At 48.1% G+C, this 17,912-nt stretch overlaps 1 protein-coding gene across 1 annotated transcript; it reads right to left on the minus strand.

Moving 5' to 3' along the window:
- Window positions 1-918: 918 nt before the first annotated feature.
- On the minus strand, window positions 919-17,708 carry LOC309655631 (myeloid-associated differentiation marker-like; the record flags this gene model as incomplete). The annotated part of the gene is made up of 4 exons (XM_082450964.1): window positions 919-15,375; window positions 16,876-17,091; window positions 17,196-17,334; window positions 17,653-17,708. 4 exons carry the CDS (start codon window positions 17,706-17,708, stop codon window positions 14,533-14,535), a joined length of 1,254 nt encoding a protein of 417 aa, XP_082307090.1. The 3' UTR covers window positions 919-14,532.
- Window positions 17,709-17,912: the final 204 nt, after the last annotated feature.

Below are 17,912 nucleotides of genomic sequence, written 5' to 3' on the forward strand. Positions count from 1 at the left end.
CCCTGGCTTGGAGAGGAAAGTATCCCAGGACAATGGGTGAGTGACGGTCAGCACTCAGGGAGCCTGGCTTTCAGCCCCAGACACTGGAAAAGGGAATTTAACCAATATTTATTGGCATCTGCTATGTGCAGTGCATGTTGTAGCTTCTCCTAGTTTAAAACAAAACAAAAGCAAACCCTCGATTCTACATCCTCCCAGCTATTGTCCTTTGCACTCTTTCTCCACAAGCATCCTGAACACGATCTACACACCCCTCTCTCCATTTCCCCTCCTCTCATTTGCTCTAAGCCCAGCTCTGACTTCTGTTCCCACCTCTCCATGGAAACCGCTCTCACCAGGTCACCAGTGAGTACCATGCTGGCAACTCAAGATGTATTTCCCTTCTCATCACTAGACCTCTCAGCATCATTCACCTGGGTCAGGAAACCCTTCTCTGGAGTGATTTTCCTCCTGCTGCTCAGCCTCTCCTCTGTCTTTCTCCCCCTCCTCCTCCTCCTCCTCTCCCATCGTCTGAGTGTCTCAGGTCCTCAGGACTTGGGCCCAGGCCACCTCTTCTTTGTGTGCCTTCTTGTCCTCGTCCAGTCCAGTGGCTTTAAGAGTCCACTCAGTCGACAAATGTTATTGTGCCCCGAGTGTGTGCCAGGCACTGTTCTAGGCACTGGACAGAGAGCAGAACAGAACCAATAGCTCTGCCCTCATGGAGCTTACACTCTAGTGCAGGTGATGGAGAATATGCATATCAATACATAATATCAGGTCAGTGGATGATGAATGCCATGAAAAAGTATGACAGATGAGAAGAGCATTATTGAAATGTGGTGAAGGGCAAGGCTGCTATTTTAGGTGGGTGGGCAGGGCAGGCTGCTCTATGGATGTGACATTTAAGAAGGTTCTGAATGAAGTGATTAGGCTGTATAGTGACAACTCCCCAATTCCTGCCTCCAGAGCTGATCTCTATTGAGATCCAGAGTCATATCCAACTGCCTCCTGATCTCTCCCCTTGGATGTCTCAGGACACCTCACACTCACCATGTCCAATCCCATCTCTTGAATCGCCCTGCCCCCGACAACACACACTGATCCTTCCTCATCTTTCCATCTCGGTCAGTGGCACCACTTTCACAGATGCTCTTCACAACACACTTGTGAATCCACCCACTCTTCTTCCTCTCTAGAGTCACCACCTGGTCCAGATCCATCCATCCCTCTCACCTGGACGCCTGCCATAAGCCTCCAGCTGATGCCTCTATCTCCATTCTTTCCCTCAATTTCTGCTTGGAGTAAACTCAAACTAAGAGACCTTCGAAGGCTTCTCTCTGCTCCCTTAGGATGAAACACAAACGCCGAAACGTCACCTCCAAAGCGCTGCAAGCTCAGACCCCTTTCTACCTCTCCAGACTCATCACCTCCCTCCCTCCCTCCAGCCGCTGAGAACTTCTTCCAATTCCTCTTTGTCATCTCAGAGCCTTTGCAAATGCAGCTCTCACTACTTGGAATGTTCTACTGTGAATAATAACATTATTTTAAATGGAATATTTAAAGAACAAAACGAGCTCCTCACCATTAAAAATACCATCGCATAAATTTTAAATTCGATAAAAATATTGGGAGATGAAGTCTAGTCCATCTTTCAGAAAATAGACTGAGATGTTTAGAGATAGAAAATAAGACAGAACAGATAAGAAAATTAGACGCTCTATCTAGGAATTTCATATCTAACAATTAGGATTTCTAGAGAGAAGAAAGAAAACAGAGGAGGAAAATTTCTCAGAGTTGAAGGGTATGAATTTCCTAAGACTCACTGCATGCTTGGCAAGAGGTCTAAAGTAAGACCTACTGGAAGGCACATCACTGTGGAAATTAAATCCCTGGGTGTAAAGAGAATACCCTAGACAGCCAAAGCAGTGTAATAAGGTACACATTGAAGACCAGGAGTCAGAAAGACATCAGACTTCTTAAGGCTGGAAGCTTGAAGACAATTGATGTCATGTCTCAAAATTCTGAAGGAAAATTATTTACCTGCTAAAATGCCATAACTAACCAAACTACAGGTCCAATATGAAGACAAAATAAAGATTGTGTAAAAATTCTACACTTTCAAAAACTTATCTGCCATATTTCTTGTTAAAAAAGCTATTGGAGGATGTGGTCCACCCAAATGCAGGAGGAAACCAAAAAAAGAGAAGAACCAGTATGACAGGCAAAGGATGCTCCGGGGAGGATGGGGAAGGGATGTCTCCAGGTGACAGTGTATATTGAGTCCAGAGAAGAGACAACTCAGACTGCAGCAGGATTCCAGGGAGACCTGGATATCTCTAAATGAAAAAGGGAACCACACCGAAAGGAGATCTGTAGTTCTATTGGTTAGGCAATTTCAGGCACATAGAAAACTAAGCAAAATAAAATATGAGATGATTATTAATGCTAAGAAACAAAGAATGTACAAGAATAGTAGAAATACACCCTTTTGTCAATATTTCTGTAGTCATACAAATATAAACACTGAGCATTGATTTAACCCTGCAAAATCATGATATAACTATTTTGAGAAGATAGAGAAAGGGGGGACTTCCCTGGTGGTCCAGTGATTAAGACTTTGCCTTCCAATGCAGGGGGTGTGGGTTTGATCCCTGGTCTGGGAGCTAAGATCCCACATGCCCCCCGGCCAAAAAAACCAAAACATAAAACAGAAGCAATATTGTAACAAATTCAATGAAGACTTTATAAATGTCCACATCAAAAAAAATCTTAAAAAAAAAAAGATAGAGAAAGGGTGTGCATACCTCTTACCTTTACATTTCATAGGAAGGAGTCAGGAAATAATATTCCAAATAGGAAAAGAAATAAACAACAGTATAAGCATGCTATATTGAAATATAGAGGTAACTATCATAAAAGAGAATTAAGTGAGTTGAAAATGCTTACCTTTGGGTAGCAGTTGTTGAGGATGGGGGGATTTGGCCAGGGGAGCATTGGTTTTCTATTGTAAGCCTTGGTATGTTACTTACTTTAAAAAAATGGTTTGGGTATTATTTTTAGAAGAACTTAAATAAAATGCAATGGGAGAGATAGGTAAATTGGACTGGAAAGAGAAACACAGGGAGCTTCAACTGTATTATTAATTGTTTTAGGTGATAGGTGCACAAGTGTTTGTTATATTATTTATATGCCTCTCAATACCTAAAATATTCTATAATTATTTTTAAACAGCAACAGCAAAGTGATGCTATTCAGAGAGGGTAACTGAAGGTCCAGGGTTGTGGAGTTTAGGAGATGGGATAGAGCATAAATACAGAAGTTAACCATGGATAGAAGGAAGGACAGTTATGACTACACCAAAAGAAGAGGGGTTAGAAAAGGTGGAGATACAGAGATATTTTGAACTATAGTTGGGAGAAGCTGAGAAATTACAAATCCCATTGCAAGAAATAGAGCTGTAGTTCTGGTTTTCAGCTGAAGATATAGGAGCTATGGGAAGATATTAGTCTCCTAAGGCTGCTGAAACAAGTTACCATAACCTTGATGGCTTAAAATGACAGAAAGTTATTCTCTCACAGTTCAGGAGGCCAGATATCTGAACTCCTGCTGTCAGCTGGGCCACACTCCTCTGGAGGCCCTGGGGAAGAATCTATTCCTTGCTCTTCTAGCTGAGGGTCACTGCTGGCATCCCACTGTGTTCCAGGACTTCTGGCAGCATCACTCCCGTCTCTGCCTCCATCTTCGCACAGCTTTCTTTGTGTGTGTTGGTCTATAACCTCCATCTGCCTCTCTTTGTTTTATTTATTTATTTATTGGCTGCACTGCTCTGCATGCGGGATCTTTGTTCCCGACCAGGGATTGAACCCGTGCCCCCTGCATTGGATTCTTAACCATTGGACCACCAGGGAAGTCCTGCCTCTCTTTGATAAGAATACTTATGATCGAATTTAGGGCCCACCCAGAAATCCAGGATTAGCTTCTTCTCTCAAGACCTTTAACTTAATTAGATCCGCAAAGGTATTTTTCCCAAATAAAGTAACATTCACAGGGTACAAGAATTTGACATGGAAATCTCTCCGGGGAATATTTTTCAGCCTACAAGAGGGACTGATGGAATTTAAGGAAACAGTAATTTTCTCACTATTCCCCAGGGGAAATTCAGTAAGAAATCAACAAAAGCAGAAAAGAAGTTGCTGAATAAAAACGAAAATGAAACTGACTTGAATCAACGAGCATGAATTTTGTAGTGGACTCTTTCAACAAAGTTGGTAGGCTCAATTTTGTGTCAAAAATCTCCTTTTCTGTGATTCCCTTATCACTTTGAGTAGCCAAAAGCCTGAAACGTTTGTGTTGATTGTGTAATTTTCAGGTGTGGCAGGGAATGAAACAATGTGGAGAAAGATACTTTGGGTAAATGTAAATCAACTAAAGCCTGGGTTACAAATTTAAATTCTGACAAATAGAATTTGAGGTAACAAACATCATAAGGAACTAGGAGGTATTTTATGAATTGATAAAATGAACATCGATCAAGACGATGTAACAAACACAAACATATATGCATCTAACAATATAGCCTTAGAATATATGCAGCAGGGCAGTCCAGTAGAAATTTCTGCAATTATAGAAATGTTCTGTACCTGCCCTGTCCAATACAGTAGCTGCTAACAACATGTGGGTATAGAGTGCTTGAAATGTTGCTGGTGAAACTGAGGGGTTGAATTTTTAATTCCATTTGATTTTAATTAGTTAAAAATTTAAATAGCCACACATATCTACTGGCTGCTATATTGCACAGTGTGGATAAAATAAGAACTGAGAGAATAATGAGGAGATATACATAAAGCAGTGATAACAGTTGGAAACATTAATGTACTTCTCTCAGAACTGGGTTGATGAAGAAAACAAGAAGGATAACTCTGAGGTGGTAGCAGCAGGTTCCTCCACAATAACAACTTTTACCATCTTCTTCTTTATTTCCTGTTTTGACCCAAAAAGAGCTGAATGTTCACACTATTTGATAACAAATAAAGATATTTGCTATTTACTAACCGATTTCATCCACTATCCTCATGATTCATGTTTTATCATGTTGGGGGCATTAAAAAATATTTTTCCCCTTTGGACCTTGAGTCAGTATTTGGATATTCCATTGGGTTGAAGTCAAGCAATAGTAGATGGCCTTCTGCAAATTCATCATCTAGGTTCCCCTGACCCTTGGTTCCTCTCGAGCTATGACCATATCTCTCCTTCCCCTTACAGCCAGTAGCTACCCCAGGAGAAGCATATATTTACTGTCTTCCCTTCTCCTTCTCCCTCTCCAATACACTGGCTTCTGTCCTGAGAACTTCATGAAAAAGCTCTAAGCAAGGCTCTCAATGATCTTCAAATGGTCAAATCCAAAGAACCCTTTTCAGTGCTTATCTCATGAGATCTCTGCTTATCTCTGCAGCATTTAACCATGTTGACCACACCCTCCTGGCACTCTCTTCTCTATTATTTTTTTTATGACATGAACCTCTCCTGATTCTTTCCAGCTCACTGCCTACTTCTCTGCAGATTCCTCTTCTGCCTGCCACTTAAATATCACTGTTTCCTCCGTACTTTCTTCTCCGCCATCTCTGCTTCTCACTCTGCCTAGTCTCCCTGGGAATTTATACTTATGTCCATAACTTCAATTACCCCTTTAGGGAATGACTCACTAGCCTCTTTCTTAAACTCCTAACCTGTCCAGTTGGACTATCCACAGGCACTTCAAACTCAGCAAGTCACACAATTCTACCTAGAATCATAATCCCCATTTTACCTTCCTCATGTACTTCTCTCTTGGTTTCATGACTTGATACACCCATCCAGTCACTTAAGCCAGAATCCAGGGCTTTCCTTAGCTCCTCTGTCTCTCTTTCACTCCCCATATCCAATCATTCTCCAAATACCTCCTGCAGTTACTCTCAGTAACTGCAGGAGGTCTTTGGAGTTACTCTCATCTTCACTGCTCATGACCTCATCATCACTCTCCTGGATTTTATTTAAATTTTCTTCCACTGGCACCTTATTTACAGTCTTGCTTTCCTTCATTCCTTATTCCACTTTGTCTTCCTAAAAGTCAAAAACTTGTTATTCTTCTGCTCAAAATATCTTTCAAAGTCAAGTCTAGTGGGTAGTTGTTACACAACTACCCACTAGACTTGGATAATTTTTTTTTCTTTTAGAAATAACACTTCATCATTTCTTTGCGATCTACTCCTCTATAGTACGCAGACCTGATGGGTATTATCAAGAATCAAGAGTTTCTGGCCTTCTCAAGCTACACCAATTGGTCCCTGTATCCAAGAGGTTTGAACACTGTGGATTCATTCAAGCCTGCAAACTATTGCTCATTTATCCCATCAGCAGCACTCTGACAAAGCAGGTGTTCTCACTGCCTAGACCCTTAGTACTTCCTCAAGTTACCATATATTCTCCAAATAAATCAATTTTCTGATGAAATCAGCAAACATCGATTTCTGTTTCTTACAACCTGGCAGCCTGCTCCAAAATCCAAACTCATTAATAAGGCAGGCCAGGCCCCTCAGTAAGTGGCCTCCACCTTCTTCTCCTGCATCACCTCCTGTCATGGTCTCCCTCACCATTCACTCCAGCCTCCAGAATAACACTCGCACCCGTAACACTATACACCTAGAAAATTCCTCCCCCTCCTCTCCAAGTCTCAACTTGTGCCACTTCCTCTGTAAAGCCTCTCCTGCCACCCCCAGACACTCCACCTTCCCTGGCCCCTTGAGTAACTTTCGATCATGTTTTACTGAAACTGCCCCCTTACAGGTCTAATCTGCACCCCCTCCCACCCCTTGAACTGAGACCAGAGCACAGCCTGACATGTGGTAGTACTCTGCTCAGTCAATGCTACTCTAAGCCTCAGTTTCTTCATCCAGAAAATGGGGATAATAGCATTTGTGTTTAGACATGAAGGCTCTTGATTACACCCTGCAGAGAATATCTCTGGCAACTTAAGCAAAGAACAACTGTACTAGAAGGATGTTGAGTAGCTTCAAGAATTATTAGGGAGGGACCATGCTTAGATCAGGCTCCGACCAGGAAGAAGGGTTGCTGGGCAGCCAGGGCACAGCCAAGGGCAGCTGGTCCAGGCACCGTGGCCACTGGAAGTACACACTGGATGCTACTGTAGGCTCAAGTTGAATGAATTCCGATCTGACCTGGTGTCTGTGTGACCCCTGCTCCTTAGGTGTGTGTCCAGGCCCCATTTGTGGGGCAGGACAAATGTTTATCTGGCCTTTTAAGTTTCTTATTGACAGTGAGGCCCGGTCATTCACCAAAACTCACGCATCCTCAAATATGGGGGGAGTTCAGGCTCTCAATGGTTCCCCTCCTTGGAGGTATACATCACACAAGGTCATGGGGTTGTTAGGAGGATTAAATGAGATAAAACATGATCCAATGATTCTCAAACATTTCGCCTAAAGGCAGAAGGGATGGAATGTATCCAGGTCAGGAGGTCCAGCCTGGATCCTGAGGCTGTAAGCTTGTGTAATATTCATTCAACAAACACCTCAATGTGCCAGGCCCTCTTCTCAGCACTGGGAATACATCAGTGAACAAAGGAGAAGATACCCCTACTTGGTGGATCTATATTCTACTGTTTATATTTGAAGCCTCATGTTTCACTTGAAAGTGAATGTGAAGTTTTGCATTCTATTTGGTAATAGGACCCTTACAATATACCGATAACATATCAGGCTTGTTTCAATACATAAGTAATGACTTCCTACTAATGGGCTGGTGGCTGAGCTGTCCTATTTGCTTGAAGATACAGACAACTGTGTCTTTATGTGCCTATATTTGAGCAAGTTCTGGTTGACACCAAGAACAAAGTTTTACCGAATGTGTGGGAGGGGAGAAGAGAAAGCAGGGGTGCCAAGGCCCTTGGGAAGGGGACAGATAGTGAGACATGATGGAGGGATCTGGGGCCCTGCCAGACTCTGCCAGGGTTCAAGAAGAGAATATTCTGGAAGTGCCTCCTTCTGCCTGAAGCACCAGAAGAACCACAAGCTCTTTCTTTTAAGGGATTTGCATAAGGAGTGGTCCCAGACTAGCAACAAGAGTGTTACTGGGGCACAGTGGTCAGGGCTGATGGGCAGCTGGCCCCAGCTCAGCACGGACTTGGACCACTGCGGTCACCAGGTGGCCTGAGGGATGCTGTGCTGCTGGCAGCAGTGGGCAGCTGGGAGCCCAAGGGACAGGCAGGCTGCAGCCGGGACAAGGGGAGTGACTTCCCTTGGCAGTAGTGCTAAGAGGGTGTCATTGGCCCTAAGGCTTGTCAGGGCCAATGTAAGGAGGGAAGGAGGCCCAGAGAGACCCACACTCCCACTCCATGAGCAGCCTGGTTGCCCAGATGGGTGGTTTTGGAGAACTTTGTTTCCTGAGGAAGCTCACTCTCCTTCCAGGCAAAGCGCTGGACTGTTTTATGGGAAACAGATGCTGGTTGGAGTGGAGGTGAGGGGATGGGCTTGATCTGAGCACCCGCCCCCCATCTCCCCACCCCTGGTCAGAAGCAGACCCAGAAAAGGCCAACTAGGATGAACCCTCACCAGCCCAGCTGCCTCTGGAAGAGACCTCAGATTACAGCTCACACGTTTTGTCAGCTAAGAAAGGGTCCATGAGGACTTGGGCTGCAGCTGGGCTGTTGTTGACACAATTATGAGGTCACACGTGTCGTGCTCGCTGCAGGTCAAGCACTGCTCTGGATTCATTTTTTCCTCCCAGCAGCCCTATGAACTATATACTCACTGTCCCCATTTTCACAGGCACAGAGAGGTTAGCTGGCCTAAGATCACACAGGTAGTAAGTGGCAGAGCTGGGATTTGAACCCAGCCACGTGGGTTCAGGATCTGAAACTCTGCTTGGCGTTGGCCTTGCAAGTTATACTCAAGAGGGAGAGAATAGCCAATACTTCCTCAGCACCCACAGTCTGACTAGGTGACTATAACCTCTATTTCATTTCATCTTCAGGGATATTATTGTTGTCATCCCTGTTTTAGAGGTGACGAAACTGAGGCTCAGAGAGTACATTACATCATTTGCTCAAGGTCACACAGTTACTCCCTGACAGAGCCTGGATTTGAATACAAGTCTGTCTCACTGCAGAGCTCAGCTCATAATGGTACCTCAGTAAATGCTGTGCCCCTTCCCTCTTCTCTTGGGTCCAGGAATCATCTCCTGGACACCATCTGTCCTGCTCTGGCTGCAGTGCCCCATCCCAGCCAGACCACTGCCTACTGGTGAGCCAGACAGAAAATGCCATAGAGAGCGTGGAGACCTCACACGGGGACTGACTGGAGCCTTGCCACCCTCTTTCGGGCCACCCACCTCCCTAGAGAGACCCGAGAACAGGAGCCAGCCACAGACCAGGGCCACATGGGTTGGCAGCCAGTGGCGTGTCCCTGGGGTGGGCAGCCAGGTGCCCGAGGCAGCATGAGAGAAGAAGCCAGCTCCGTGATTTTTCCGAGAAGTTGGTCCAGAGCCAGAGAATGGGAATGTTCATGCCCTGGACTCTGTTCTGGAAGCAGTGCAGGCCACAGTCTGGGGCTGGTGTGACCTGGAGTCACCCCTGTGTGGAGGAGGCTCTGGCTGGCCGGCTGATGAGGGCAGCCTCAGGCCGCTGCCCCGGGAGACAGCAAGCCCAGGCCAGGCAGGGAGCAAGGGAAGGGCCTGAGGACTGGGTACTGGGGGCTTCTCCATCAACTGTGTGTGCTAAGGAGCTGTGGGAGGTGCTAGCCACCCAGCAGGTGGACTTGGGGGCCATGGCTCCCCCTCCCCAGGCCCCTGGGCTCAAGGTGCCTCTCATCCCTCTGCCTTTCGAGACAGGGATGTGCGGGCATCTCTTAGCTCCTCCCCCAGCCTGTCCATCAAAGCTGCACGGAATATGGAGACCATCTGGCCAACCATCCCTCCCCTGACCCTTCTTCTCCATTTGGCATATCTTCATACTTAAATTTTGTTTTCTTAAAAAGGTAATATATTTACATGGTTGAAAATCAAAATGCTCTAAAAAGACATATATTGAGGAACGTCATTTCTCGCTGAGACTCCATCCACTCTCCCTTCAGCTCCCTTCCCCCACCAGGACCAGGTAACTGCTCCACTGCACTCACGGGAGTCCTTCCCGCGCTTCTTGATGCAAACCAATTGTATACAGATGTATTTATTTGTATTTCTCCCCATTTCATTACATCAAATAGCATACTAGACATCATTCTGTATCTTACTGTTTTTACTTAATATACCTTGGATATATTTCCTCATCATTATTTTGAGAGTATCCTCTTTTTTCCAGCTGTATAGTACTCCCTCTTCTGTCTGTACCATGGTTTATGAACCAGCATCCTAAAGATGAGCACATAGTTGTGTCCAACCTGTTCAATCTTATTTTCAAATGAGATCTTGGGCGGAGCTTGATTCGCGCCAGGCTGCTCGGGGTAGAGAAGGTGCTGGGTGAGGCCAACACCCTACTTGCTACCCCACTGCCTCACCAGAACCCTAGCGCTCCAGACCACGATTTTAGCCCAATCTGCTCACCTCATGGGTGGGAAACTGAGGCTCAGAGCAGGGAGTAGACTAATCTGTGGTCATGAGTTACACTGTGGCAGAATTGGAACTAGAAACCAGATCTCTTGGGCTCTTCCCTCCAGACTACTCACGGTTCATCCCCAGGGGGACCAGACCAGGGCAGTGGCGCCACTTGACTGCAGTCAGAGTAGATGTGACTGTGGACCCAGCTGTGAACCCCAGATCTGCCTCTCTCTCACTGTGGCCTTCCGACTCCTCTTTCATTATTTGGAATCAGCCCCTTTGTACTCCCAGCAGGAAAGAGCTCAGGGAAGAGGCAGGGTTGGGAGGGGACCAGGGGTCTCTGGCACCCCCTCCCCCATCTTGCAGATGAGGAAACTGACTCACCCAGCAGTGAGTGACCTCCTCAGGGTGACGTGGCAGGTTTGTAGCAGAACTAGGGTGGATGGGGCACAAGCCCAGCCTGGAGGACGCTGCTGCCACACTTGTAACAGGCAGCGTGGGGCAGTGGAAAGGCAGCCGGCCTGGGAACCAGGAAACCTGGGTCCTGTCTTTGACTCTGCCATACACGGGGTGACTCTGGACAAGTCCTGCCCTCTCCCTGGGGTCCAGCTGCACTTCCTCTATGACAACAGGGTTGGACTAAGTAGAGGACCTTTACACTTTCTTTTGAGCTCCATAGTGAGAGGACTGGACCTTGCCTTGGAACTGTGACAAATTAAATTGTAACCTTTAATCCCTACCAAAGAGGAAGGATGGGGCAGCTGCTTTCATGAACCATGAGACTTGGACAATGAGTGCTTCAGCTGAGCCCATTCTGGGTAATTCTTGTACTAAACCACAGAGGCATTTCCATCCTCCTGGGAAGTGAAGTCCCAGGGTTGTGTTCAGTTTGATTTGGGAAATATAAGAATATGAAATTACTTGCACCAAGACTTGTGGATCAATGTACACTTGCTTTCCCAATGAAAAAAAATTAATCAATAGTCAATCTAAGAAAAAAATGGAAATTTTATTCCCACCAACCTGAGGATTATAACCTGGGACACAGTCTTTCAGAAAGCTCTAAGAACTGTTCCGAAGAGGTACGGGGTAGGTAGCCAGTATGCATGTGATTTTGGTGAGGGGTGCGTGCAATCAAGCACACATTTCGTTAGAAGGTCACTGTTATTTGCTAGGAACAGATACGTTAGTTACTGGCACTCCTGTTTTTCTAAGTATGGGAAGATGCAGGAAACTGGGTTCATAAAAAATTTCTCCTGCGAATATCTAACTGAGGGCCAGTTCTGCCAGTTTTCCCAGAGCACAGAGTGCCTCATCCCGATCTTAGCCCTGAATTCCTTTCAGGGTGGATTGCAGGTCAGTGACTGCCGTGGCTAATGACTTGATTCTTGCAGAACTGGGTGGTGGGCAACATTTTTTATTTCACAATCCTCTCCCTTTCGGCCTTAATTTTGACCAGGGTTTGGGAGGCATTTCATCGCAAATTTGTCCCAAGGCGCTAGGAATGCCCATATCAGGGCACTCAAGGTGCTGTTACTCACCTAGTCCTGCTAACAGTAGCCAAAATCCTCTGGACCAGCTGTCTTACTAGTCTGTCAGCTCCAGGAAATGGTTCCCTCCTGTTGCTTCTTCCCATATCTAGAGTCACACTACTACAATCACGGATCTTATAGACTATACATCAGGTCAATCGTTTCAACTCACTTGGTCATCATTATTTTTCTCATAGGCTCAGTTACACATTTGGTAATGCAAGAAATAATAATCTTGTAAAATAGGCAGAATACAAGTAATACAGCCAGTGATATTAATAAAGTCATAAGTAAGCACTGTTATCTTCTAAGGAGTTCATGGCTGGCACCAGAAGAAGAAAAATTCATCGTTATGGTGGAGCAGGTACTTCTTCCCTTGGGGAGGTCGGGTTAACACAGAATGCAGATGCACAATGTACACTAGAGGGAAGGGAGGAGGCCAAATGGGCAGAGAACATTTTTATGTTAAATTTTTCTGGTCTTGCCTAAAAATAGCAATTTTACTTCATTACTTCTTAAGATTTTCTTGCCATGGGGACCACCTCCTGGGAGCCCTCCCCATCCATCCAACCTGCCACTGGGTGAAGAACTCATGCTTCACCCCAGGACTGGAGTGAGTGGCAGCCTTGGTGGGGGGGGTCCTTCCCCTGCCTCTCCCCCAGAGCTCTGCTTGCCTGGCCCCTCTGGCCCTGGTGACACAAGGATGCTGGGCTCTGAACATCCTGGCTGGGAGTAAGAGAGGAAGAAGGCTTATGATGCGTTTCTGACCACCAGTTACTGTAAGGGGCTGCTGGTCTGAATGCACAGGAGCACAGAGGCACACACACACACACACACACTCAGCATGCACACAAACACACACCTTTAAACAGAGGCACCAGGAGCTGGCAGGGCTCCTTTGAGAGCTAGGGGACCAGATAAGGGGCATTGGGGTGGGGCGCACCTCTCCTTTCCTAAGGCTGGTCCATTCCCTAGGATTTGGCTGCGGCGGTGGTGGGCAGGCTGGAGGGATGGGGCATGGTGGGGGAGAGACTGAGGGAGGGGTGCCTTGAGAGGGTGCTTTGGGTGCGAAGGGAAACCTGCTTGGCAGCGTCTGAATTCTAGGCAAATTTGGGGCGATTAGGATCTGTGGATTTTGTGGGGTTTCTTACTTTTATCTTTAAAAGGTTTAAAAACTAACATTATAGATGTGGTAGAAGGGACAAAGCTTCTCTCCGTGATTGACAGCAGGGGCTGATGGGGACCAGAAACTCCAGGAACTTTTAAAAAATTATGCACATTTATATAGATGCCATTATTCATGAGTCCCAGAGAAGTAGGAAACAGCAGCAAGAAGCAACTGGCACACAGAAGCACACGTGTGTGCACCACACGCAGTCACTGCAGTGTCTTTGACTATGGCAGCAGCAGTCTCCACCCCATTCAAACCACTCCAACAAAAATAAAATGAAAAGAAACTTTCCTTCAGAATAAGGCCACCCAGTAATTTGTGACCTCCTAACCAGGAAAAAAACAAACAAACCCAGTCTAACATCAGCTTTAAGGCTGGCAGTGGCCATGTTCTTCTCCCCGCACAGGCAGGACGTGCTGTTTTGAACACTGAGGCAGGAGGGCCACATCGCTGCCCCTCACAAACACTGCAGATGGTTGTCTTCAAGACCGTGCAGTTCTCTGCCAGCTCCTTTTTTGATTCCGCAGAGCGTAGTTGGGATGGAAGGCATCCACCCCTGGCTTCCTCTAAGAAGGTCTCTAGGCAGTGGGTTTAAGTAAGCCTGCAAAAATTCTGGAGCCAATTTCAGCTGGGGCTGAGTACCAGCTAAGGCCTAGGGATCCAGGGTCTCTGCTTTAATCCTCCTGTCACTGGAAATCACTGGCCTCCAGAGATTTTTTTTTTTCTCCACTGGGAGAAAGGGGTTCAAATCCCTAGCTACCCACGCCACCCACTGTAAACCTACACACATACACCAACGAAGGCACCTCCAGGGGCACAGGCATGCTTTGGCTGTGAGGCCCCTCCGGAGGCCCGGGGTGTGAACAGCTGCACAGAGGGCTGTGTGATGTGGAGTCAGCACCTTAGGAGGTGGGAGGGGGGCGGTGGGCAGAGGAGGAAGAAGCTCAGGGTCCCGATGGATCAGAAGAAGGAAAAGGGGAAGAGGCGGTCAGCACACAGGAGACAAGAAAACAAAGATGACCAGTAAAGGGCCAAAAAGCAGAAAATGTAGAAAAGATGAGGGCAGCAAGAGAAAGAGGCAAAACAGGATCTGGGCAACCACACAAAACAGGAAGGAGACAGAGCGGAAGGAGGGGAGGAAACAGGAAAGAGAGCGAGATGAATGGGGAAGGATGTGAGCAGGGAGAGAGGGGACAGGATGAGGACACCAGGGGACAGAAGAACTCAGAGAAAAGTGGGAATTGGGAGCCCCTGGGATGATCCTCAGTGCCTGACAAAAACGAGAAGGGCCCAGTACACTGCGTCGGCCATGTAAGTCAGCAGGTTGATGGCTGTCAGGATGGCCACAGCCAGTTGTTGGTCGCAGATGCACATCGTGGAGGGGAGCTCATCACTGCAGCTCACATCGCTGGACCGCTGGGGATGGCCGCCGAACTTCTTGCTGAACTGGTAGAGCGGCCAAAGGACCAGGGCGCTGGCGTAGGGGAGGACGGAGAGCAGACTCAGCCCCAACAGGAAGATGCAGAAGATGGGCTGCCTATTGTCGCAGTCAACCAAGCCCAGCAGGAGGGCCATGGTCCCCAGGAGGAAGCAGATGGGGTACACGGCCACGCACCACACCAGGGCCGGCTGGGGCTGGCACAGGTGGGGGCTGCAGATGAAGGTGAAGATGACACTGGCCACGAAATTCTGCAGAAGTTTGAGCAGGCTATGCATGGTACCCATTAAACTGGTGAGCTCACCTGGCAGGTAACAGGCCCAGGTCCAGACCACTTCGGTGGCATAAGCCACAGCAGCGATGCAGGAGAATGCGGTGGCAGCGATGGCGTGGTCCCGGGTGGGGCCCTGAGGCAAGAACTGGATGTAGGTGATGGCAAAGACGATGGAGGCCGAGAGGCAGACGAGGGTGGCGTGGCAGGCACGGTTGATGGAAAAGTTGTACCAGTCGAGGGGGAAGCAGGACTGGAGCCCACATAACTCAACTATGAGGATGATGAGGGTCACGACGAAGCAGAAGCACCAGATGAACAGGTACCAATTACTTATGGCCCCACTCCAGGTGCCCACGCGGGCCACCAGGGAGAAGGCCACACAGGTGGAGAGCAGCTGCAGGAAGCGGAAGAGTCTCAGGATTCAAAACGGGGAGCCCAGACTGGAGGACGGTGATTCGGAGGGCGTGTTAGTGGACATGGTCAAGAGGGTCTCCTCAAAGGCATGGCAGTGGTCTTCACTGAGGACCCATCAGAAAAAGATCCGGCTCTGGAGGGGATTAAGTCACACGCCTGGAGAAGGCTCGGGGGCCTGTGGTGGCTGAGGCTCAGGATGTGTGGAGTTTGAACCAATGGCCCAGACACTTGGGTAACAGCACAGCCGCTCCAGAATGATTCTCCCCACACATCATCCTTGGCCTTGTCAGGAGACTGTCTTATCACAAAGCTCACAGCTGGGTTGGGTCTGGCCTCAAACCCATGAACATTTTTTTATCTCTTTGAGCTGTGGGCCATTATCTACAGAGACAAAGGGTACAATGGTCCCTATCTGCAATCCCACCCCTCCAAGTCAATGAAAATAGAAAATAATACTTAAAAAATTCTTTGGTAACAAGGTTTAACCTGAAAGGACATGAGACAATTTATGGTCTTTGTTTATTTCATTAGTGTGAATGTTCAAAAGTTCAGTTGCACAAACACTAACGTGTTTGATTACAAGGCGCTTTCAGACCCCAGTGGGATGTTATGTCATATAGAGTATATGTACCAAGTCACCTGTCTGAAGCTGCAAAATTGTGAATTCTGGAGCATATCTGATCTGAAGGGTTTCAGAAATGGATTGTGGATTGTACCACTTAACCCCATTCTACAGGAGACAAAACTAAGGCTCAGGGAATTAAGTCCCTTCTCTAAGGTGGCATGGTTAGGAAGTGGGAACCCCAGATAAAAATGCCAAAGCCATGGGTTTGAACCCTTTGCTCTACAGCCCAGCATTTCAGCAGGGCCCGTTGGTGGGAGCCCAGGACCAAAGCTTGGGCTCTGGGAACCCAGGACATGCCTTCAGGGCCATGGCCTCCTTCCACTGCAACCTGAAGAGACATGTGTCCCGGCCTTTCCTCCCTGCAGCCATCACTAGAAGGAGCTGCCATCTGAGGAGACACATCCCCACCCGGAGGAGGGCAGCTTCAGGGGTGAACAGGGATAAGCCATGGGGTGAAAGCAACGCAGTGGGGACAAGATGATATGTGAAGTAGGAATTGTTTTGAATCCCCTCCCCCCAAATTTTGCCTTAACATGTGACTCTTCCCTATTTGGGAAAGAAGACACCAACCCAGCATTACTCCAAGAAGGAGCATCACGGGGGAACCAAACAACAAAATAATATGTTTGGCTGTTAAGTTCCAAAGCTGCCATCCAGGTGCGAGTCTGGAAGGATCTAGCAATAGTCCTACCTGAGCGAGGATTTTTCTGGCCTGGGAGACCGGTTAGCAGCTCCAAAGGTGGGAAGGAGGGATTGGAAATGGACGAGGATGTTGTGTCTGGATGCTGATGCGGAGCCTTTCAGGGCATCCCAGGGAGGGGGTGGAGGATGGACGGATGATAGGCCCCCTCTTACGGGCAGGAGCTGAAAGAGGAGGCACCTGCTGGACCTCTGGGTGGTGACAGCCCTGAGGATGCACTTGGGACTGGGGCGGGGGCAGCAGAGTGGAGATGAGCTGGGGAGGATTCCGGGGTCCGAGCGGCCCCGAGGCAGCCCAGTAGGTGTCTTCTGACCCAGAAGGGATGCAGGCATGGAGCCCACCTTCCCCATGGAGGAGGGGCTGGAATGGAACTGAGGGAGGGAGGACGGGGGCCTAAAGGGGTTTCAGGGTTGGGACAGGGGACACGTGGCGAGCGTGGCAGGGACCATGGAGACCAGGGAATTGCCCAGGACACCTGCCCAAGACGGTCCCGCCAGCAGGGCTGCAGTCCTGCCTCACACAGGGCCTCCTGCAAGGGTCCCAGGGTGTGGGAGACTGAGAGCTCCTCCCCAGCCTGCTCCCTCCTCAGGGACAGCTGCCCTGTTTCAAAGGGACTATTGGCCGAGAGGTGCCCCCAGGGCTTAAGGGTCAGCACCCTGAGCCCGCAGCCAGCTTCCTGCCATCAGGGGCCTTGTCACCTTTGCTGATAATAAGCCCTGGGAAAAGCTGAGGCTGGAAAGAGAAACACAGAGCAAACCCCGAGAACCTACCTGGACTCACAAGGCTCCTTCAGCCCCAGTTGCCAGTGGAGCCCTGGAGCCTGCTGGCCTTCCAGTGGGCACTGCCAGGGGTGGGGTGTGGGCAAGAGGCACTGGATTTAAGGGAGGCGGGGGGTGTCACTCTGACTGTCCCTGAGTTTGTTCCCAACTTACTTCCCAAACTGGCCCTGCAATTTACACCTAAGGCTAAATGACAGCTTTGGATGCATGTAACGCCACAGAGGGAGGGCTTGGAGAAGGAGAGGCATGGGGGTTCCAGCTGTGTGGCCCTGGGTAAGGCATGTGCCCTCTCTGGGCCTCAGTTCCCCCACCTGTAAAGCAAGAGGTTTGCCTGAGTTTCCCCAAAAGCCCCTCCTCCACTCTAATCTGTAAGCGTGGAAATGGTGCCCCAATCAGAGCACATCCTAGATGTG

Source organism: Balaenoptera physalus, assembly GCF_965194825.1.
Source record: "Balaenoptera physalus genome assembly, chromosome: 2".
NCBI classification, from domain to species: domain Eukaryota; kingdom Metazoa; phylum Chordata; class Mammalia; order Artiodactyla; family Balaenopteridae; genus Balaenoptera; species Balaenoptera physalus.